General features: G+C 40.3%; 1 protein-coding gene across 3 annotated transcripts in view; it reads left to right on the forward strand.

Annotated features, from left to right (window-relative positions):
• lrp8 (low density lipoprotein receptor-related protein 8, apolipoprotein e receptor) overlaps positions 1-23,573 on the forward strand; it is a 215,359-nt gene that overhangs the window by 156,927 nt on the left and 34,859 nt on the right. For all 3 annotated transcript variants that reach the window (XM_088077527.1, XM_088077528.1, XM_088077529.1), the window contains exons 6-12: positions 2,600-2,722; positions 4,640-4,762; positions 7,954-8,073; positions 10,698-10,823; positions 19,169-19,340; positions 21,953-22,177; positions 22,871-22,989. In XM_088077527.1, coding sequence (XP_087933653.1) covers positions 2,600-2,722; positions 4,640-4,762; positions 7,954-8,073; positions 10,698-10,823; positions 19,169-19,340; positions 21,953-22,177; positions 22,871-22,989 — 1,008 coding nt within the window. The remainder of the gene's footprint in view (positions 1-2,599; positions 2,723-4,639; positions 4,763-7,953; positions 8,074-10,697; positions 10,824-19,168; positions 19,341-21,952; positions 22,178-22,870; positions 22,990-23,573) is intronic.

Consider the following 23,573-nt stretch of genomic DNA (forward strand, 5'->3'; position numbering starts at 1 on the left):
CTCCTGACAGAGTGACAGCAAGTGAAGTGGTCTTGCCTTGTCTACATGAGCCAGTGAAGTCATCTGTCTCAATATCCATGTTCACTATTTAAGAGATATGATGTGACAGGAGCTGTGTGCGCTGCATGTATTTGATGGGGACTGTGTGCATGCTCACCACACTGTGAATAAAGGTGGGCGGTTGGAGGGTTTGTGTCAAGCACGATGTGATAGTTTTAGCTGTCTGTGTAATGTAAATGAGAGAGCAGGGCTCAGCTGAGGGAGGTGCAACATTTCAATGTAAATTAGAAATGTGCGAATCATTTCATATCTCGAGTTTGTTCTCTCCTCCTCTTCTATTCCGCCAAGCTTCGCTCATTCCCACAGACCCGTCCCCGGGTTATTATCTCCCATCTTATTTGAAACATCTGTCTCAATAATCCTGTGTTATTTCACAGACATGCTGAGACAAGTGACTGCGAGCAGGGTGACAGGAGGTTAATGTAAATGAGGAATGGTCAAATCGTTTCTCTAGTTGGTTCCCTCCTTTCCCTTCTGCCAACATTTCTGCAGATGGCAATCCGTTATTATTGCTATTCATCCTGGGGATTTATCATAATTAGCTGAGCTCAGATCCCAATCATTTGGCTGAAAGAATCAGCACATTTCATGATGGCACAGGATTATGTCTTACACACTTCGTTGATTTTAGCATTAATGTGTTTATCTTTATTTTTTGTTTGAGCATCAAATGTCTGAGTCAGCTTTTCTGCATGTTCATAAAAATGTGCGCTCATCTTGCTGCATACATGAATTTCAGTGAGGTAGGTCATTTCATGTGTCTGCATTTGTCTGCTCAGCCACACGACGTTAAGAACTTCTGTCGACAGCCCAGTCGGGATAGAAAAATGTTGGCATTGTATGTTTTTGCAAACCACTGATACCTCACATTTGTTCATCACTTTTGTATCCTATCAACGTTGTGTGGCATGTACAAAATGGCTGCCAAGCTCCAGATTACTATAAAGCACTGTTTGAGACCAACAAACTGTAAAACCAGTAGTTTTTTAAGGAGAAATCAGCAGCACTTTGCCCTTGATTCTGTTAGTGATGTTCATAGAAAGAATCCTAAGGCTCAGCAGGGGGAGGGAGAAGAGTGTCCAGTTTGGGCATCTCAGAATTGTATCTCTGCTCTTTGCAGATGATGTGGGTTTGTTGGCTTCAACCAAGCCCCCAGGAAGTGCGGCATGCACTGATGCAAAATTTGAATAGTGGTCGAAAGTGGAATAACAGCATTTGAGTCAGTCACGTGATGTAACTGGCCCAGAAAGACTTCACCCCATTTGCTAACATGAGGAAAGAGTCTGTAAATCAGTAAATATTTTGTTGTGAGCATCAAAACCTGCGAAACGTCTTCTATCCCTGTCTGGATGTAAACCAACCGGTTCAATAACATTTGTAAAGTCTAAAAGAGTCACAAGATTACATTTTTTAGACCGCCATTCAAGCTAGCAAGGCGTTCCTGTCATTAGAGGTGTTTCAGACATGTCCAACTGGTAGGAGGCCCTGGGGTAGAGCCAAAACACGCTGGAGCAAATATTTATCTCATTTGGCCTGAGAATTCCTTTAGATCCTCCTTAAAAAGAGCTGGAAAGCATTGATGGGCAACAACCCGACATGACTTTAGGTTAGGTGGCAACCAAACAACATCTAACAACATTCCTATCCATAATCAGGTGTTTTTTGTGCCTAAACATTACCATGCGTTAATCACAGTATTGCTCAAATGTAAAGAAACATTTCAACATGCTGCTACATAATAATGTACAAATGTTACATATCAGTGGTTTTCAGAGACATAAGATGCCAACATTTATTCTGATGATTGGGTTGCTGTGGATGTCTGCTCACTTGGTGTAAAACTGCTGAACTTGGTGTGTGTGGCTCTGTTTTATTCCATATTTCCTGATATAGTGATTGTGTGCCATGCATTTTTGTGGTTGCTCCACAGCCATTGATCATGTCTGCCTCCATTCCCTTGGCAGAGCCAGTCCAAAACACAACACATGAATAATTAAACAGCCAGTTAAAAAGACGAATGAGTTAAATAAACCTGCCCTCCGCCGTTAGAGCAAGCACAAACAAATGCTCATACACACTTGCACATACACACATACTCAATAGGTCACTGGGTGTGCGTTTTTTTCTAAGACAGTGAATGAATACCTGCCTGGTTTTCATTTCCATTGGGGCTTTTTCTGTGCAGGTAAGAGTTGTGAGTGACTGATTACTGTTGGATTGGAATGCACTCCAAGATGGCCTGATTAAACAAGCAAAACAGACACGGGAAGCAAATACACATCTTCATAGAAACAATTGAGTCAGAGAAATGAAGGGCTAAATGTTGTGTTTTTTGTCTGTATGTTGTCTTACTTTGATTAAATTAAAATGGAAATCTATGGATGCTATAGAGGGTTTATTTCTCCATCTGTGATTTTGTAATACTGTCTCACGTTATCAGCTCTTTATCTTTTCAAAGATAAGACAAATAGATGACATTTTCATACTAATAAAGATATAACTCTAACAGTTAACTCTGTGTGTGATTTGTGTCCCACAGCCCTGCTCACATGTCGACCTGATGAGTTCCAGTGTGGTGATGGATCCTGTATCCACGGCACCAAACAGTGTAATAAAGTTCACGACTGTCCAGACTACAGTGATGAAGCTGGCTGTGTCAACGGTAAGTGACTGGTGAGAGTGTGGGACATTCATCATGCAATACACACCTGTATTTATTTTCAGTTATGAACCTAAAACAGGAAGTACAATGGTAATTTTTCATCTTGAAGCCGTGTTAAGATTCAAATTCCATATTTTACTGCTTAGGAAAGTGGTAATTCAACTTCATTGTGCATTTTTTTCGTTGTTTTGTCACACTTGATTCACCCTGAAAATCCATCCAATTACAACTTTAATACCACTAAGAAGATTCACAGGGGATATGGTAGAGAGTAGCACAGATGGCTGCAGTTGGCTGCACTCGTTGAATCGGCCTCATGAGAAACTGTTTGAAGAATAAGTTATGCAATGCTAAAGCAACATGATATCAAGTAATGGAAGCGCAAGAGGCTACAATGTTAAAGTATTCACAGATTGTACGTATGTTTCTGCCTTGAATTGCCTTTGATGTGTACAAGAATTGTTCACAGCGAAACGTTATTGTGGAAAGACGGGAGCATTATTCGTGTTTGCAAATAACAGTGATATATTTACTGCATATGGCATCCAAATCACCTTGAGTTTACATATTGTGGCACACAGAAAAAAGCTCAAGGTCAACATTACACACTCTGCCTGACAGTGAACTTTATCTTGAAGCTGGTGTTTTGAAGTGCAGCTGTGAACCTGAAATTGATTTTTTACTCGCCATAGTTTCCAAAAAGGGCACAGTACAGTATGTGTCTTTATTTGGTGGATACCTGTCTTGTACTGTACAGTTGTGCCTGTTTGTATTTCAGTCACATACCATGGCTGATATGAAACATGCTGCACATAAAAGTGACACCTAAATTAGCTATTTTCATATTATCTTTTAGAGCCTGCTGTTATTACACTCACTCACACACATAAACACACACATGCACACACACAAATCTACAGTATATATGTACAGTATATCTGTGTGTGTGTGTGTGTGTGTGTGTGTGAGAGAGAGAGAGAGAGAGAGAGAGAGAGAGAGAGAGAAAGGCAAGTTTAAAAAATAATGTTGCATAATTGTTACAAGCCATAGCCAAAAGTGCAATGTGTAGGATACATGGGATCTATCAGCAGAATTTTTTCATAACTATATAGCGTTGCCCGGGTATGAGTACTTAGATCTAGAAATGAGTGAGCAGTTTTGCGCTCACATTTCCTTCGTCTTGAAGTCTTGAAAACCTTTATAGACATTTTGTTGTACAAAGTAAACACATCGTTCGGGTTTTCACATTACCTGAAGGCCGCTGAAAAGTCTCTACATGCTTCTAAATGGAGAGATTTAGTAGAGAATTGTTAAGTTGGTTACATTCCCCAACATCACCACTAGATGCCACTAAATACTACATGCTGGACCTTTAAATATAGTCTGATTAAACCTTACTTTCAGTAAATAATGGTCTTTGAAGAACTTTAATGCTTTCTTAGGGACATCTCAAGATATTTTTATATTAAAAAATATTAATTATATTAATGAGCTCCACCAAGTTTCTATTATCAGTGATTGTGTAGTAGGTAGCTATAACTAATCACTTAAGCTTTTACTACAAGCAAAAACAGTCAAGTTCCTTGCTGAATATCTATGCAAACTACAACAAAATTTACATTATTGTTTGCAAAGACATCCCAGTTACAGTACTGCACATACCAAACTACTTTTATACACAAAAAAATAAAGAAGAAATTCTCATTCTCACTTTGGAATTATCTGCCTTACAAATCATGTTAGCAATTCGCATCTTGGTGGGATTAAGTTTTTCGTTGCAGAATACTGATTTGGTTCAAGTGTGCAGGATTTGTTTTAAACATCACTAAAGTCCATGAATAGTGTGTGTTTTTAGCTGTAAAGGGATGTAGTTCAGTAGGAAATCACTCAGCCTTTAACTTTGTGTCTCTACTACAGCAACAAAGTGCGACGGGCCACGAAAGTTCCGCTGTAAGAACGGGGAGTGTATCGACAGCAGCAAGGTGTGCGACAATGTGAAAGACTGCAAGGACTGGTCTGATGAACCCATGAAGGAGTGCGGTACGCTAATTAGTCTCTGCTTCTCTTCATACATCTACATACTCAGATACTCATTAGCTCTTATACCACCTCAGGCATACATGGATGTACATACACGCTGGTCTAATAGCGCCGATGCACACGCTCATACTTCAGCTGCCTCTAATGTGGGTGGTCACTCGTCTAAGTAAAAGGAGCTTCATTTGATCAAGGCAGGGTAAATCAGGACATTTCTCAACTGCCTTGTTATGATCAAAGAGCCAGGCGACTCTGCCCTCTAGTACGATCTTAGCCGGGAAAACGTGAGTAGACTACATTAGCCATAAGGAACCACACAGATTATCCACACACCATAGATAATTACCACTTAGCGAGCTTTAGTCATGGATCTTACATCACAAGCAGTGCAATCCAGCTGCAAACAGAGTGAGGCAGCCGAGAAAAAACATACCTGTTAATAAAGTCTATAACTTTTGGTGAAACACTACTTAAGTGCAAGCAGAAGTCTCTTAAGGGAACTGTGCTTCACTCACGACCGTGCTCTGAAGTAGAGTGTTCTCAAGTTGGTCACATGGGTATAAAATGATATGCGAGAGTGCTGCCCTTTCAGCTAGCTCTGATCTGGAGGCAGGTTGATATACACTGTAATGAGATTGCCCCGTAACCATATCATTAATGTTAAACATGATGCTCAGCGTGTCACAAGGCAAACCTGCGCCTCCTCTTTGTTTTAGCTGTAACAGACAACTGCCATTATCTGCAACAATGACAATGTGCGTTCCAAGGTCAGGCCAAAACGGTGTCAAATGGTTCAAAATGAAGTGATATTTACCTTCAGTGTTAGTCAGTAAAATGCACTGTGTGTATCCTTGAGGTCTAACAAACACTTTGAATGCATTTCCTAAAACATAAAGCATTTGCAATCTCATCTCTTTTTTAAACCATTTTTATTTACTTCTATTTCTCTGCGTTTGATGTCAGGCAGTGTAATATATGGATATATTGATATAGTGATATGAGACTAGATCCATGCTTAGAGTTTGGATACTATAATATCATAACTGTTGTCTTGTTATGCCTTGATAGCCCTGGCTGGAGCCATTAGGTTTTGGGTTGGCTGCTATATGTCCATACGGCCATCCGTCTGTACTTTCGTATGTCTGTTCGCCACATTCTTGTGAACACAATATTAGAATTATAGGAATTTAATTTTTAAGTATAGCACCTTCTTCCACTTAGTCTCAATGATAAAGTGTTCCAGTTTTGGTGGTCAAAGGTCAAAGTCATTGTGACCTCACCTCCATCTCAGTCTGGTGAATGTAATGTAATGTAATTAGAACTCTGGTTTTAAAGGCTGCATTACAGTAAAGTGATGTAATTTTCTGAAATTACCCAACTGTTTTAGATGTTCAGTTATTTTTCTTTAGCCAGTCTTTACATCCATATGACTTATGATTATTTATCAAAAATCTCATTATGAAAATAATTTGTAAAGGAAGATATATTTAACCCTACATTCAATAACTATGGCAAGGTATTTGGTCAAAAATACTGATTTTATTTTGACACAAATTGTTGGCACATTGCTAACTGTCTTGCAACATTATAATTGCTAACTGTTAATCAATGAAAAAGTATAGAAATGAAGTAAGGATGCAAAACACATTTTCTTGCATGAACATAACAAGGATCCAGTCCTTAAAAAAAACAACATTTTGCTGGCGGTGAAAACTCATCAGGGTTCATTGAAGTCAAGTTTTGCTATATGGCCAAGTGTATACGGACATTTCATCCATAATTTTCAACATCTCATCCCAAAACTGTGGGTATGTACACTTCTGACAGGGCTTTCCACAAGATTTTGGAACTTTGCTGCAGGGATTTGCTCTCATTGAGTCATCTACAATAGCATTAGAGAGCTCAGTCACTTATGTTAGGCAGTAAGGCTCTGCTCACAGTTGGCATTCAAGCTCAAGTGTTGGACGGTGTTGAGGTCAGGACTCTGTGCAGGCTTGTGGAGTTTTCCTCAAACTCTAAATAACATTTTTGTCTGTCCTGAAAAGGAAAAAAAGAAAACTCCCAAACTGACCCAAAATTGGAAGTGTCTAAAACTGTGTTCATGCTGTGCTAAGATTTCTATCCACAGATTTTATATATCAAAATCAACTGATAAAAACAATACTATTTTCAAAAAAAGTTAAAACAATAAGTTAAAAATAAGTTGTTTCAAATGTCCAGACTGTCCACATAATTTTGGCCTAAAGTTTATTCTCTAGGTATCCTGCTAGATAACAATGTTTCCATGTTTTCAATTGCTTTTATTTGCTTTTTTTAATGCTATGTTGATACCGAGTTGATTTGTTGTTATTGGATAAGACTACCCTGGCTATGGTGTAATATACAACCTGAACTTCAGTCCAACATCTTTGTAAGTCTACATCCTTCTGTATCTCTCTGTCAGTCTCTCTCCATTTCTATTACAGTCTCTTTCTTCCCCTCTCTCCCTTTCACTCTCACTGTCTCACAGCAGAACCTGTAGCCTTGAAGCTTAAATCTTTAATGTAAACCGGTAATGAAGTACCAGCTTTAGCTTTCTGCAGCGATCTCTCTCTGTACTCCCTGAAGGGTAGTTGAAAGACAAAGGAATAAATGGAGGTGCAGAAACGGATACAAAAAGGAGAGAGCATAAAGAAAGCCTGACTAAGAGGGAGTCCAATCTGTTCTGCTGTTCTGAAATACTGAAACAAAAAAGAAAATTGCCAAAAAAGAAACAAACTGGTACACATGGCCAGGCTCCCTGTTGGAGAATGGATTAATTCCAGGTGCATTTGGCTAAGACTGTGACTATAGGCCATGAAAACACACAAACAGGCCTATGACTATACTGCAAACACACACACACACACACCTACACCTACACACAGTTGTGTCTTTTTTTGCTGCTTTTAAGCTCATTGTCTTATCTTTTCAATGGAAAGTTCTTGTGTACACAGACACACTTAACAGGACTAACTTTTCAAAACTGGCGGGATAATAAATGCAGTGCACAAACTTGTTTTGGTTTCTGTGCAACTTTTTCTTTGTGTTTTATCCAGGCTGAATTGTCCTGTCCAATAACCTGCTGGAGGTATTTCATCAGTCCTCTTAACTTCCCTCCCCGTTTGTGCCTGTCCCATCTTCTGTCCGTCCTCCCGCTGTCCCTCTTTCTACAGGCATGAATGAGTGTGCGGACAACAATGGCGGCTGCTCCCACATCTGCAGGGACCGCAGAATTGGTTATGAGTGTGACTGTCCGTCTGGGTACAAACTCCTGGACAAAAAGACTTGTGGAGGTAAAGAAATATGAAGTTAAGCAACAAAACTATCGCTTTAATGCAGAGGACCATGACTAATATCCAATCACATCTTGTCTGGGCCTCAGCTGGTGCAATCTATAGTGCTTTTTTTATTCCTCTCATGTTTCATCATGTTTTATTAAGCTCTGTTACATGCCATGAGAGCTCCATGAGTTTCACAGAGTTTCTACTCCAACTATTGATCATCTTAAGGTAAAACGAACATTTTGACATACTGGGAGATTTGCTTCTTTTTGAGTTGAGTCATGTAATCTATCTGTGTTTAATAAAGCATGAAGTGTGGAACATGACCTGAAGCAGGGATACACTGCTGCAAAAACACTTTATTTCAACCACTCCAAAGCAGACGCATTTTAATTTTGTATCCTCTTTATTTAATCCACGTAGGGGCAAATTCATTTTTTTCTTACTGCACAAATAAGACAAAATGAAACCATGTCATTTTTAAAGCACCTGCAAAGGGTGAAATGCACCACGAACTGTGCAATCAAGCAAATAGCTTCATCGTGCTCTTGTGCTATTTGCATGTATTTGAATTAAGCATACTTTTGACGCAAAATTGGCCTCTTTCTATGCAAATGAGCCTCATTGCAAAAATAGTCCAATTCCCAAAGATCAGTGCTAATAGTCTGCGATTACTGAAGTGCATTTATAAGGGGTGTCATGCTCGGATTTACCAGAATGCCTTAAGTTTTGAGGAATGCATCTGTGCACCTGGGATGGCTATGTGTGGTAGAGCAGGTCATCCACTAATCAGAAGATTGGCGGATCAGTCCCAGGCTTCTCCAGTCCACAAGATACTGAACCCCATATAGCTCCCTGTGGCTGTACTATTGGCGCGATGTTGCATTCAAGCTGAGTAGTAGGTGGGACCTTGTTGGTTGGCATCAACCACCAGTCTGTGAATGGGTGAATGTCACGTGGTGTTAAAGAGCTTTGAAGACTAGAAAGGTCATTTACAAGTGCAGGTCCATTACCACCATTTACCACCACCATCTCAACTGCAAGGAAAGTTTCAGTTTTCTTTTCTCTGCCACAGCATAAAGGTAACATTTATAATTTGCCACATGGATAACTGCATTGAGACACAAAAACAGGCAAGTTGCACTCAGCTGCAAAACTTTATGAATGTGTTTGCACCGTCATGGATTTTTTGAACTTTTCATTCATTCAACACAAAAACAACACATAGAACACAGAGGAGATGTTCACAATAAAGTTCACATACTTATCATACTTTTGGGATTTTCATGTCCACATTCAACATTACTAAGTACATTACTTCCTTAAATGCACATATTAATTTGTTACATTTTATAGTCTAATGGAAGAGCAGAAGAAATATACAGGTATGACAAAACAGCAATAAAGCAACTGCACTGTAATTATATTAGCACAATACCTTTAGTGAATTGGACCTTAACATGGGGTAGATAGAGGTTTCAAGCAATGCACAATTCATGGTGCCAGTCCAGTCTTTGCAAATTTTGCCCTACAGAATGTGAAATGTAGAGATTCAGCATAGGTTATACTGTGACCAACAACCGCTGGGTGTTATTGTAATTGTAGTGTGGCTGTCAGGCCCTATAGTAAACACAAAAGATAAGACTGTTTATTTAGCTTCTTATGGTATGTTTTAACAACCTACTACCATCGGTGATAGTAATATTGTTTTCATATCTGTGTGGCACAGAGTTGTTTGCGAGATGAATAAACAGTTATGAAAAAATTGCTCAAATTTTGGAATCTCCTGAAATCACACAGCCAGATTTTTAGCATTTCTCCTCCTAAAAAAGTTAAATTAACAAGATAAAAAGCATATTTAGGACTGCTTTAAAGTTGCTTAACAGCAATTTGTTGACTGTGTAGGGAGCCTGGGAAGAAGTTTCCCCTGCTTCATGTCTTGGTGTTAAGCCTGACTAAACACATCCCAAATCCTGATCTCGGTGAGATCAAATTGGTATTGATCTTCTCATCAGGTTGTTTGTTTGCTAGCAAACAAGCATTTCCCAAAATGTTGTACTGCCGCTTTAAAGTCCTTTTTGGATTATCTGTTTAAATGTGCCGCCTTTGTCCCATCAACAAAGTATCAAGGACAATATATCGGTGCAGTGTACGGGTGACATATACTGTGGATACAATATACATAAATATATAGACAAGTCCAATCCAGCAAAGCACATGAAACATGTTCAGCCACCACATCCTCTCTGGCAGATAATATAGATAGATAGATTTTAAAGATTTTCTAAAAGTAACTTCTAAAATACTTAAAAAGCAATGATGGTCTCAGTACTGATCTGTGCAAATATAATTTAACTGGGTTACTCACAATTTGATTTTTACTTCACAAGCACCAAGCATGCACATTTCTCAAAGCAAGATCTAATCCTGTCTGTTGACACCCTCGGCCAGATAGATAGAAATCCCAGAAACCCCATTAGAAGAATCTTTATTTGAAGTGAACATTCTTTTGAGAAAGATTGTTAACATGCAAGATACAGAAAATGTACTTCTCTTATTTCTCACTCTTCAGACAAAAATCACTTTGTGTTTGTCTCTATAGTGTTGTTTTGATCTGTATGCAATGTTCTCCACAGACATAGATGAGTGTGAGAACCCAGACGCCTGCAGTCAGATCTGCATCAACTACAAAGGAGATTATAAGTGCGAATGCTACGAAGGCTACGAGATGGACCCTGCCTCTAAGACCTGCAAGGCCGTGGGTGAGCCATTTATTACACACACACGCATACACACACTTGTTCAGGTGAAGACGCACAGGGTCATAGATGGATGTTCTCACAAAAATGTTCTCACAGCATGGACACACATGTACTGGCAAGGAATCACACGTCGAGACCAGCTCTTACATATACACCAATTACTCTCCCATTCCAACACCCCTAGCTACCGCGGCACATCCCACACTATTCTCACATTGTGGGATTCTGTGAAACGAGAAGCTCGCTTTGTATGCAGGCCTCGCACAGCAATCTGTGCAAAGATAAATATTTGCCACCTTTTTCTGCAGTTCTCACTAATGAAAAGTTTGCAGCCAGCTGCCTCTGCTCTCCCTGGAGTGTCCAGGAAAGGATGTTGCGTGGGGAGGGGGTCTGCCCACTCACTATAGGACACAAGCAGGGTCTGTACCCCTCGTTGGCCTGGGTAAACACTCGGAGCAGTGGTGTGAATGAAAATAAAATCTTGTTCTCAAAGCTGCACCAGGAAAGGTTTTTAGTGGAAAATGGTCCGCCAAAGTCCTGAAGTGAAGATGTAACTGTGGCTTGTTAGCTGCACCTCAGACTACCTTTTGAAAAAGTTCCCTGTGAATTCTGGGTGTTTTCAATCAGTCCCCCCCATGCTTAGTCTGTTACAGCTGGCTTTTCTGATAACAACGCTGTCTGTCAACAAACGTTTAAACAGCTGCAGATAACGTTTACAGCTACCACTGACAAATTAGAGCTTCTGATGTGTAGTGATGTTGTGATAAAAGTTGATATATATTTTACATCTAGCAGTACTAGAAGCAGAATTTCAGTGCTTTTGGTAATGCAGAACTTTTTTATGCCTCTACGTCAGAAATAGCCTAGCCATAGGCATTATTTTTTCGGCTCATCCATCTATCTGTCCTTCTGTCTGTAGGTCCGTCCATATATCCATTTGTATGTCTGTACATAGGTTTGTCCATCACATTCTCATGTGTGTGGTATCTCAATAATGCCTTGAGGGATTTTTATTTTATTTATTTTTTTAATTTAGCACAAACATCCACTTGGACACAACAATGAGTCGATTAGATTTTGGTAGTCAAATGTCAAGGTCACTATGACCTTGCATCCATGTTATTCTTGTGAATGCAACATCTTTAATACCTTCAGGGAATTTCTTCTGATTTGGCACAAACATACATTTGGACTCAAAGATAAAGTGATTCGAATTTAGTGGTTGAAGGTCAAAGGTTGAGGTTACTGTGACCTTACAAAACGAGATTTTGCCATAACCCAAGAATTCATACACTAATTATGATAAAAAAAAATTCACACAAATATCTTAAAGGATAAAATGGTGAAGTGAGAACACTTTATTTCCAAAAGTTCAAAGCTCAACTTCACTGTGACATCAAAACGTTCTGGCCATTATTCAACACTATAACTCAGGAACAGAAGGGGAGACATTTGGTCAGATACTGAATTGGTGACACTAATCTTGGGTGCTCATCTTGAATCTTTGCTGATTGGAAAGAACTTCTGTGCGGCTGAGTGGAAGATATTTGTGAAGTATCCATGTTTTCAGAGGCATGGATGTAAACTGTTTTTGTGCATATTGAGGCATACAACTATTAAGCAGTAATTCTAGTTTCCAGTTAAAACAAATAAAAGGCCGAATGTAAAACAAAAGACAAAGTTTAGTAGGTATAATCAGTGCTTTATATACATTATAAATTCTGCAGGAAACATAAATCTTACCCCGGTAGTGTTAATGCCTTGCAACTACCGCTTCACATAAACTGGGAATGGAACCATTAACTGATTGAGTTACACAGCAAATTACTTTTTTTGTGGGACAAGAGACAGAAAATAGTGTTACTAAAGATTGCTGCCATCGGTCTTCGGTTGAGTCATTATAGGGTGAACTGGTCTGGTAATGAGAGAGCTTAAAGCAGCAAACAGGCCCTCACTCTTAAGCTAAGTGGCATAAAAACCACCATTGATTGCTTCATGCCTCTTCGTGTGAATCTTTATTACTGTTCTGCAGCGCAAACAGTCCTTGTCAGAGGCCAAGACATTTATTAGAAGGGAGGATAGGCAAGCAGAGGAGGGAAAAAGACAAATGGATGGATGGATGCATTGTATGAATATCTCTCGGCTCATTGAGGTAATGCAGAGAGGCGTCCGCGCTGTTGATTATAGCACGTTATAGCGTGCCAAAGGAGACAGCATCAGAAGGAAGAGGCGGAAAATGTGACGGGATTATTGTTTATGTTGAGGTTTATTTATTCAGAGGCACAAATAGATGTGGGACCATAAACACAGAGATGTTTGCTTCGTGAGGCTGATGTAATGCAGAGTTAATGAAGCCATGTTTGCCTGTGAACTTATTCCTAGATGCGCATACTGTACATACGCCTAATCACACATGTGCCACAGAAATCAGCATGCGTGTACAGTTTGGGATTCTGGTCACACAAATGAGCACATAGTTATTTCAAGGAGTCACGTCAATGTTCACGCACAGATACTGGCAAGAAGTGTCACATTCTGTAATGAGATGTGACACGTGCCAATGTCGTTTGCAGACATTGACGTTCAGGCTGTTATTTGTGCTTCTTTCTCGGAGGCACACAGCAAAGAACAATGTCCCCCTCAAGTTGCACGCGATGCTTTGTTTTCCCTGCATTTTCTACTTGTGTTTGTTGTGCAAGTCAGTGCAAGCAAATAATAACCTTTGCTCTTTCTCCGATGTACACAGAGTGCATTATTCCTAACGCATGGTTTCAGGCTCTGCAGATTAATTTCAGTGTAACTGCTACACTAGCAATGCTAATTAAAAGTAGGGTCCCAGATTGAAGCCATAAAGCGTTAGCTCTTCTAAGCTGGTATTTGTGAGTGTGTGTTTGTGTTTGTATGAGTACATGGCAGCGTCCATTAAGTCCTCTGAAGAAAGCCTTGCTCTACACTAATTGCATTCATTGCTTTTGTGTTTACACCTTTATGGGTGTGATGCCACTCAGTGAGTCGTCAACTTGAGTTATTATTATTGTGTGTAAGAGAGAGAGAGAAGGAGTGTGGGAGTTTAGTGTATGTACGAGAACAATGGATCCACACAGACGGCAGTTTCTTGTGCTGTTTGGTCTTGTGTCATACATAAATTAGACTTGATGCAAAATTGAAGTTGGCAGGGCCAAGACCACGAGAGTGATGAAAATATTAAAGCATAAATAACACCTGTCCCATAGAGCAGGTATGTTCTTTTCTGGTGTCCGTCCCATTCTTGTGAATGCGATATCTTAAGAATGCCTTGTGGGAATGTCTTAAAATTGGCACAAACATCCACTTGGACTCAATGATGAACTGATTAGAATTTGATGGTCAATGGTCAAGGTCAGTGTGACCTTAAAAAAAAACATGTTTTTGGCCATAACTCAAGAATTCACACACTAATTATGACAAAAAAAGTCAAATTGGATAAAATGATGACATTATGACATTTTGTATCCAAAAGGTCAAAGAATAGCTGCACTGTGGCATCATGATGTTCTATGAAAAAACACTTTTCTGACCATTATTCAACTCCTCATGACTCAGAAACAGAAGGGGAGACATCTGGTCAGAAATCTGTAACAGCAACTGCAGGGTTTTGTTACTGCCGGGGTTGCTGGATTCAACAAAATTCAGGATTGCTAAACCACCAAATACTAGCTATGCTGCAGATATGAGGTGTCACACAAAACAATGAACACTCACTCCCTTTCTCTGCTTACTACCTTTCATTAGCATTGCCTTTATACAAATTGAAAAATACAAGGCAAACTTTGCAACTGGTAGCCTAGTTTTTATTTTAAATTGTCATTTTTTAACAAATTTAGTAGCAGTGGTTTTGGGGGGCAATATCAGTAATGACATCTTAAGGTAGTCAAATAAAATGTTGTGAAATTTACAGCCAGGAGACGGGATAAGGACAAGAAAGACATGACAGCCTGGAATACATTACAGGTACACACACAAACCGGTTGATAAAAGCAGGCCACGCTGTCACAACGATGCTGAGGAAATTTACAAACTGCCTGTGGACCGAAGTCTTGCTTTCTGTTTTTGCTCTTGTTTCCTTCTCTTGTTCCTTGTTCTCTCCCTCGTCTACAGTGTACTGCGGGCTTAACCACAGTGCCAAGAGCAGTTTTTTCCACCCTTGACAGTTTGAGCACACACTTTTCAAAATGGGTTTAAAGCAGTGGTCAGATTTTCCCCATTGTCAAAAGATTTTGCCATGGGACCGAGATGTTGTGGAACACTGTCAAATCTCATCTCAGAAGTTTTTTCCTGCAGTTTGGGGCTTTTAATAGACAAGCACATAACATTTTATTCTGTCTTCCTGTGGGAATGTTGCTAACATTAATCCAGACTCCAAATTTTTACATTTATCATCTATGTCTATTTCAAATTCCTAATGGTGAACTGCAAAATTTAGGTGCACATATTATTTGAAGAAAATGCGACATTTTTTTTCCAGTCTGGCTGTCCACCACAGAAATAATGAAGAGTTATATAACTTGCTTTGTCATGAGGAATGCCAGCAAGACGGTTGACTTTTTGACTTTTCATCCGTTTGTTTTTGCTCCCTGCTGCAGCATCTATTCATTATATAGCATGGTCTGTATGTCTTAACGAGCATGGCTGACCCAGTCACGTGTGTCTACTTCCAGACATAACATCATCCTAATAACCTTATCTGCACCGCCATCGCCATCACACCGGCTTCAACTAAACATCCCTATCATCCTGCAGAAATTCATATTTATTTCTGACCTTTCCGTTGGTCTTTATGGCTCCTCTCACTTTGCATCCACAATATCAACATCTGCTTTGGTGCAAATCAAATCAATGCTTCCGCAGGGCCTGACGGCATTTTCCCAGCTCTGTATTTATCTTTTCACTGCATTATCTTAATTGGCTAACGGGGCAGAACGGCCCTGAACTGGCAATACAGATTAAAATATATCTAGGGGACCCTGCTCTTGTTAAGAAAGCTGACTGTTGCTCTGCCAGGGAGGAGAGGAGAGATAGTATTACACTTTTTGATGACATCTCTCATGTCATGGCCCGAAGAAAACAGTGACTCAGCTGTTTTTCACTGCGAGGGCGACATATTGCTGCGACGACAGTGATGAGGGATAAGAGATGTTGTCTTGAAAGAGTGAGTCAGGGGGATTGATGAAAGAAAAGTTAGATCTGTCTCTGTCCTTATTATACGTACCTCCAAATGTTCTCACTCTCTTTTTCTCATCCTGTCTTTCTCGATTCTCTTTCTCTCTTCTACTCCGACTTTCTTTCCCCTGCCGTCATTTGATCTGTTAATGTCTTTTCCTTCTGGCTTCCTCCCCAATTACATCCTCTTACTCTTCATTTCTCCACAACTCTACCTGCATCCATCACATTTGCTTGTGCCTGTCTCTTTTTTTCTTTCTTCTCTCTCGCTCTCAGCAGGTGAAATTGATGGTTTCAAACCTTGTAGTCAGAGGAAAATGATTGGATCCAAACAGTAGTAGAAATGTAATATATTTTTCCCTGTGCAGTAGGCCGTATTAAACCGCGGCTGAGGAAACCTATTGAGGGATGGTCGGCTCTGTGTGTGCACCAGTGCGATTGTGTTGCCAAACTTTGTCTCGTTGCGTGGCATTTCTGCTTTACTGGACAGTGTAGAGTGAAGAGTAACATGACAGAGAAAAGTGAAGATAAAGGAAATAAGCGGGAGAATGAGATGGATGCGTGTTTTTGTTTGAAAGAGAGCAAAATATAGAGACAGCGAGGAAACCAGGCAGAAAGACAGATCTAGGGCAAAGTAGAACTGTTGAGCTAAAGTACATGGAAAGTTTTGGAGTATAGTTTGATGAATGATATTGATGGTTTAGAAGTAAAGGTGTGGCTGGATTTGGGTGTGAGGTAGTTTGACTCAACAGATATATACTGTGGCTATAATCCTGCCATCAATTAACAAGTCTCCCTCCCTTCAGCTATCTGTGTGTTTCAGTTTTTAAAATCCCCTTTGCTATGGGAATCATCAGCCTCCAAACTACACACTGAAAATGGCAAGTTTTGACCAAGATGCAATTAGGCATGCCTGCTTTGTTCTTGTGATGAGTTGTTGTAAAGAGCTACACCAAATAAAACAACTTGCAAACACACCTCAGAAAAGGCTGGACTTACATGAGTCCCATGCCTGATGTTGACCTGTCTTCTGACACAGCAAGCTGATGTTGATTTACCACATCTTTCGAGATGTGTCCAGTCAAAGGTCTGGCAATGCGAGGGGAGGCTTGAGGTGCAGGCTAGTGCACAAACCCTGGTATTTTTTGTGTGTGTATCTGCTTAAAATGAAGTTGACCTTGTCAGCTGCATGAGAATTATTCAAATGCTTGACTCATGCTCACCTTCAGCCAGCTGAAAAATGTGCCCCGGGTAACTGATGTGCTAGCCAAGAGCACATACTGTATGCACCTGAGGAAGAGAACCCAGAAACACACTTTTGACAAGCCGTTGTTCTAAAAATAGAACGATGTGTCATGTCTAGTCGTTGGGCTACTTTTTCCACCTGCACATTGTGCTTTATTACTTTATTCAGCAGCAGGTCACACTCACATTCACACACTAGACTCTTTTAATAGATGTGTCCTTTTTAAGCTGTCTTTGCTTTCAGTTGGGCCCACCTTGCATAATGAATGTGATGCTTTTCTCTGCAGAGTATAATTGTGTGAATAATTAAGTGAACAGCATTATGTTGTGTCAAAAAGCACTGCCCGTGTTTGCAGAATATATTTCCTTTAAAAGTGTTTTTTTGGATGATTTATTTATGCTCACATCATCAAAAATGCATGTGTTAAAGACCTAAATAGTACAACTGCAAAACAAGACCTCGGTTATCTTACATTTTGTTCCCTCTTGGGAATAAAAATCAACACTCAACACCACCCATGGTAGCTTTGTAGATAACAGTATGTGTAGGTTTTTAACAATACTGCTGACGGACATTTGAAGGGGGGAAAGGGGCTGGAGCGCACTGATTGATTTTCAGCCTTAGAGTATTTTACCACTGAAAATATGGTCCTTTCATGAAACTAGCCTCTAGAGAGATACAAATACTTTCAACATTGGTGCTACATGACTGGAGAAAATGGCTGCTTTTGCTCAAGAGGTAGAAAACCTACAACAATCACCAGAATGCACTGCACAGTAACTGACCAATTAATGCTGTTGCTGGTGGGCGATGTATTGCAAGCTTGTTCATTTTGTTGACACAGGAAACATAATGGCAGTAACAATATTGTCTTGCAGTTAAAACGTCAGCTAAAATATGTCTCTGAAAAAAAAACATTTTTCAGCCTCCGCTGTACAGAAAACAGTTCCACGCCCACTGCCTTTTCACAGTCTCATCATACAACCAAACAGTGCACTTAAATATGTTTCCAAAGACATTTTAGGTTAGGAAGAGGCAATGCAGTAAGACAATCTTGGATTATATTTGATCGGCAATACCTAGGTTTACTGTTTGATCTGAGAGAGAGATGAACAGGGAGATTTGGTCAATTTGCAAGTTTTTCACAGTTCATTTACGTAAACTACTGGTGTAGTACAAAGGTTTTTTGAAAATTGAGAAAGAGTTCCTTTAATAACTCAAATAAACCAACATTTCAATCATGTGCATCTTCGTAACAGTCAAGGTAATTACACGTATTACCAACAATATAAAGTGGGTGTACAATTGTCATTGGATAGTTGGTTGAATTGAATTTTTCTTTGAGCAAGAGTTTGCATGGCCAGTGTTGAAGTGACAATCCATGTCAGCATCACTTTTTAAGACTTTTTTTATATCAAGTCGACAATGTCCAGGTCTTGTTGACCTGGTACACACAACATCATGTAATACCATCAAATTGTACTGCCAGTGAGCAGCACAGAAATGAAGTCATTGTGACCTTGTCTGTGTCGGGCTCAGGAACAGTGATGATTGCTTTACATAAGCCAAGATGCAGATATGAAGGTTCACCTTTCAAATACATGTTTGGGATGTGCGCTACAATTTATGTGTCATTGTCAAGATGGGCAAATGTTTCCTTTTTCACATATACACTAGCACACTTGAGACTGACAGTATTGCAAATAGCCTCTGTCTAGAAGAGAGTGGGTTAAGAATGATAAATGTACTCCTTTGAGGGTGCAATAGTAGGTTAATGGCCATCAGGGGTCACCACACATCTCCTGAGATTTGTGGTCTATCAGTTTGACCTTGCTGATCTCAAGTTATAAATAAATAGCAGCAAATGATCTTGAAAGTAATGTCTTTCCCTCTCCATCAGGAAAGAGTCCGTATCTGATGTTCACCAACCGCCATGAGATCCGTCGCATTGACCTGCTGAAGAGTGAATACACACAGGTAGTCCCTACCCTAAAGAACGCCGTGGCCCTGGATGTTGACGTTTCCACCAACAAGATGTTCTGGTGTGATCTATATCATCGTAAAATATACAGGTATACACATGTACACAATGTATATATGACTTGTATAATTTTTGTCTAGCCAATATAGAATCACAAGAGGCACTATACAGAATTTGGACTTTGGAGTTTTGGATAATGCTCTCTCCTCGATCTTCAGCCACTCTGTCATCCTGTTTCTCCTCTACCCATCCATCTTGTCTGCTTCAACCTGTCACACCTTCTGGTACAGAGACAGACATACCTGGGGGTAGTGAGTGCACGCGTGGGAGTTTGTGTGTGCGTGTGTGTGTGTGTGTGTCAGTCACACCTGGAGGGCTGTGTCATCTGTCAGTAAAAGGTGGAGCTGTTTGTCCTTCACACACATACAGTATATCCACACACACAAATACACATTGTGACGGTATATTATAACTGTGTGTGTGTGCGTGTGTGTCACCCTGATGGCTGGCAGGTAGTGGGAGGAGCCTTCTATCATCTCAGCTGAGCCATATGCTCTCTCTAATTTCACTGCCTCAATAATCACCTCCATTATTCACCTGCATACGCACACAGACACACATGTGCACTACCACACAAACTCAGAGATACATTCAAGGGCTTGTGACAGAGAAGGACAAATTAACCCATTCATCATGATGAACTCTACTTTGAAAGCAGCAAGTGAACACACACAAACACTTAATATGTACAGCAAAAAGTAATTGGTAAAGTTGGAGTTGTTCCCAGTTTACCCCAAACCATAATAGCATGCCTCCACCTCAATCTATTTATGTTTCAGATTTTCTGTTGCATGATATAACTTTTAAGGACTGTCATACAATCCAAAACTCTCAGTATACAAGTACCTTTTAGATCATCCACTCCTTTTGACTTTAATATAAGGCCCTCTTCAAAGTCACACATATTTCCATCCTTTTCCTCTATTCATCGTGCCTGGGTCCACTTCCCTAGATTAACTCTCTGACAGCAACTTCTGTGTTGACTGAAGATGACTTTAGTGGGGAGCGTACACTGATTGTTTAGGGTAATCAGTAGAATCATCTTCAAACACGAATACAAAATCAGACTGAAATAATGAAGCGAAACAAGATGTCAACTCATCATTATTATTATTAGGCTGCCTTTAAAGTTAAACACATATTTCCGAGGCTTTTTGATCTAATGTGACCAAATATAGTGGTAAACCTGTTCCCATGGAGTTGGATGCGATTTTTTGGTTATTTATTGTATCATTTTATTACTTGGCTGCTCATATGTAATGTTCCAAGAATGTTTTCCTATTTTAAAGCTGAAGCCCCGGAATCTTAACACGACGGATCAGCTTTTATCAAGCATCTTACTTTCCAGTGCAGTACTTCTCCCTCTCAAAAGGAGCAGTTTACCGAACAGAAATAGCTGTGTATTTAAAAATGATTCATCCTCATTGTTCCTCACTGCAACGGTGTGGTTTTCCAGGCTAATTAATAGTGATTAGCAAGCTACGGGTCGATGACTTGTTAAATTCTCGCTGTGATGGAGATGTCTGTTGCAAACAATAATATAGCCAATTAAAGATGCAATCTGCTCAGTGGTCTTGGACTCATCAGTCTTTGTCTTATTTCTTACTCCAGTCTGCCCTCTGTTCATCCCTCCAACCTGTTCATCCCAGTATTGTATCTGAAGATTTTGATCTAAAAATCCGTATAAAGTATGTTGCAACACAGGAAAAAATACATGTCACAGTGTGGTGTTTATTTCAGTCATCTACAGTTCCTATATAGACTGTTGCACAAGCAACATAAGGGATTTCTTTCACGTCCTCTGTGTTTCAGTCCTCACTTTAATTTGCACCCTTGGTGAGAGACAGGTGTTACATCTCTGTTATAAACCCTGGGACACAAGAGAGAAGCCCGAGCTTATCCATCATGAGATGCCAGCAGGTTAACTTTCCCCCCATAGATAAAGATGTCTGTGGTGGCAAAAAAGAAACACAGCCAATTATCAGCACAAGCTGCTTCCAAGTCCCTCGCATATTCATCTCCTACTCAAAATTCTCTGCAACTATTCCACTAGCCTTTAGTAAAGCCTCTTCTACCATCCGTACGTAATCTATTCTGGTTCGGTTTTGTAATATGACAACGGGGTGTGCGTTGGAACATTGCATTTGCAAACCTTCCAAGGTTGTCTTGCATTGTCCTGTTTTATACATCTGAAGATGTTGTGGAAGGTAGAAAAATAAAGGGACTGAAGAATGGACAGACAGCAAGAGTAAAATGGAGAGAGATTGAGAAGACAAGAAACAGAAAGACACAGAGGGGGGGAGTGACAAAAACAGATAGAGCGGCAGGTTGTTTTGTAAGCTGCTGATAGATAAAGAAGGACCCTCTCTCCCTGGGAGGTGCTGTTTGGTGGAAGGCCTACGGTTTGCTATAGAGGTGTCAGCTTTAAGTGCCCCTGACATAGCATTATCTAGAGTAAAGAATACACATTCCCCAGCATGTGCAACCATTGGTAGCTGAGGCACATACTACACTCAAGTCTTTGTTCACAAGGAAGGGAGACCAGAATATACAGCCTCAAATCTTGCAAAGTACACTTTTCTCTGCCTGTTCCTAAATTATTGGGTATTTCATGGTTTACTTCTCTTCTCTACCATTTGCCAGTGCTTACATCAACAAGGCCAGTGACTCGTCGCAGCAGGTGACTCTCATCGAGTCGCTCCACTCCCCCGAGGGCCTGGCCGTCGACTGGGTCCACAAGAACATCTACTGGACCGACTCTGGCAACAAGAGCGTCTCTGTTGCAACAGGAGACGGCAGGAAGAGAAAAGTGCTGATAGCCACCGAGCTGAGCGAGCCGCGGGCCATCGCAGTGGATCCACACCAAGGGTGAGTGGGAGAAGTGTTGGACAGATGGACAGAGAAGTGGCAAAGGAGCGAAGGGGAAGGGGGAGCAGCGGGAGTGAGAGTGTGGCTGGACGAACCTTTGGACATCGTTGTCAGTATATGAATGGCGAAAAACCCAATGTTGTTATGAAGAACAGACATTTTGTCTAAAAGCATGTTTTGTATTTACACCATACAAACACTATATGTAGTGCTGCACCCATCTGTTAGATTAACAGTTCAACAATTATAAGGGGATACGACACGACTCTCTCTATTCTTTCTGCCTAGTCTCTTTGTTTCGGATGTCTTGAGTTCCCAGAAGGACTCTATTCATAACCCTACAAAGCTAGACCAGCATGAATTACATGCAAATGGAGCCTAGCTTTAACACACACATTTAAAAGTGGTCCAAGTCTCTACTCTACTACCAGCACATGTATCTCCTTTCCTCTAGTGTTTTCAAGACCTGTTTTCAAACTGTTTGATTTTGTAGAGAAAATGGGATGGAGAGTCAGACAGGGACATTGTGTGGTAGGCCACAGTAGATCCAGTCACATATTAATTGTTCTCTAAACTCTGACTATAACATTGCACATGAAAACTGATTTACGTCTCTTGAAAATTGGCTCTTTTTTGTCTTTTTTTTACTGAATTGTACCTGTTTGTGTCTAATTGGTTTGTGTCTTTCCACAGGTTTATGTACTGGTCAGACTGGGGAGGTCAGGCCAAAATTGAGAAGGCTGGGATGAACGGAGTGGACAGACAAGTTTTGGTGTCTGAACACATTGAGTGGCCCAATGGAATCACCCTGGGTAAGGACAGAAAAGATGCAACTTTGAACATGCAAGGCTCATTGAAGAGGGCAGAGAAAACTTGAAGATTATACCAGGATGTTTTTATAAACAAAGTTATATTGCTTTTGGAGTGAGAGAAAAACATAAGTAAATACAACACAAAGAAAGAGACAACAAGAGAGATAGAGGGAAAGAAACAAAAAGAGACAAACAGAAGGAGCTTATAGAGGAAAACAGTCAAGGGGTGCTGCAACCTCTGAGTAGCTCTTATTGTTATAGCTCAGTTTGTGTCTGGCTCTCATCAATCAAGCCAGCGAACACGGGTCTCCGAATTAATAAGCCAGACGCTCTGCGCCGTCAATACCTCCCATCATCCCTTTCAACTCCCTCCACAGCACCAGCCAATTTCTCTCAGCTGCCCTTGCCTGAGGAGAAAGAGAGGCACGCAGTCGCCACACTCTGTGGAATTGAGGTGTCACTACATCTGTATGAAAACAAATTATTTTTTAGAGTAAGGCGAATGAGAGAGTTGGCCAGACTGCTGTGGCTGGATTTATTTTTTTTTCCCCCTTGGTCATTGATTTCATGCAGAGCGGCGAACA

This window comes from Plectropomus leopardus, chromosome 5 (assembly GCF_026936395.1).
Source record: "Plectropomus leopardus strain MGB_pleo_1.0 chromosome 5, ASM2693639v1, whole genome shotgun sequence".
Classification (NCBI taxonomy): Eukaryota; Metazoa; Chordata; class Actinopteri; order Perciformes; family Serranidae; genus Plectropomus; species Plectropomus leopardus.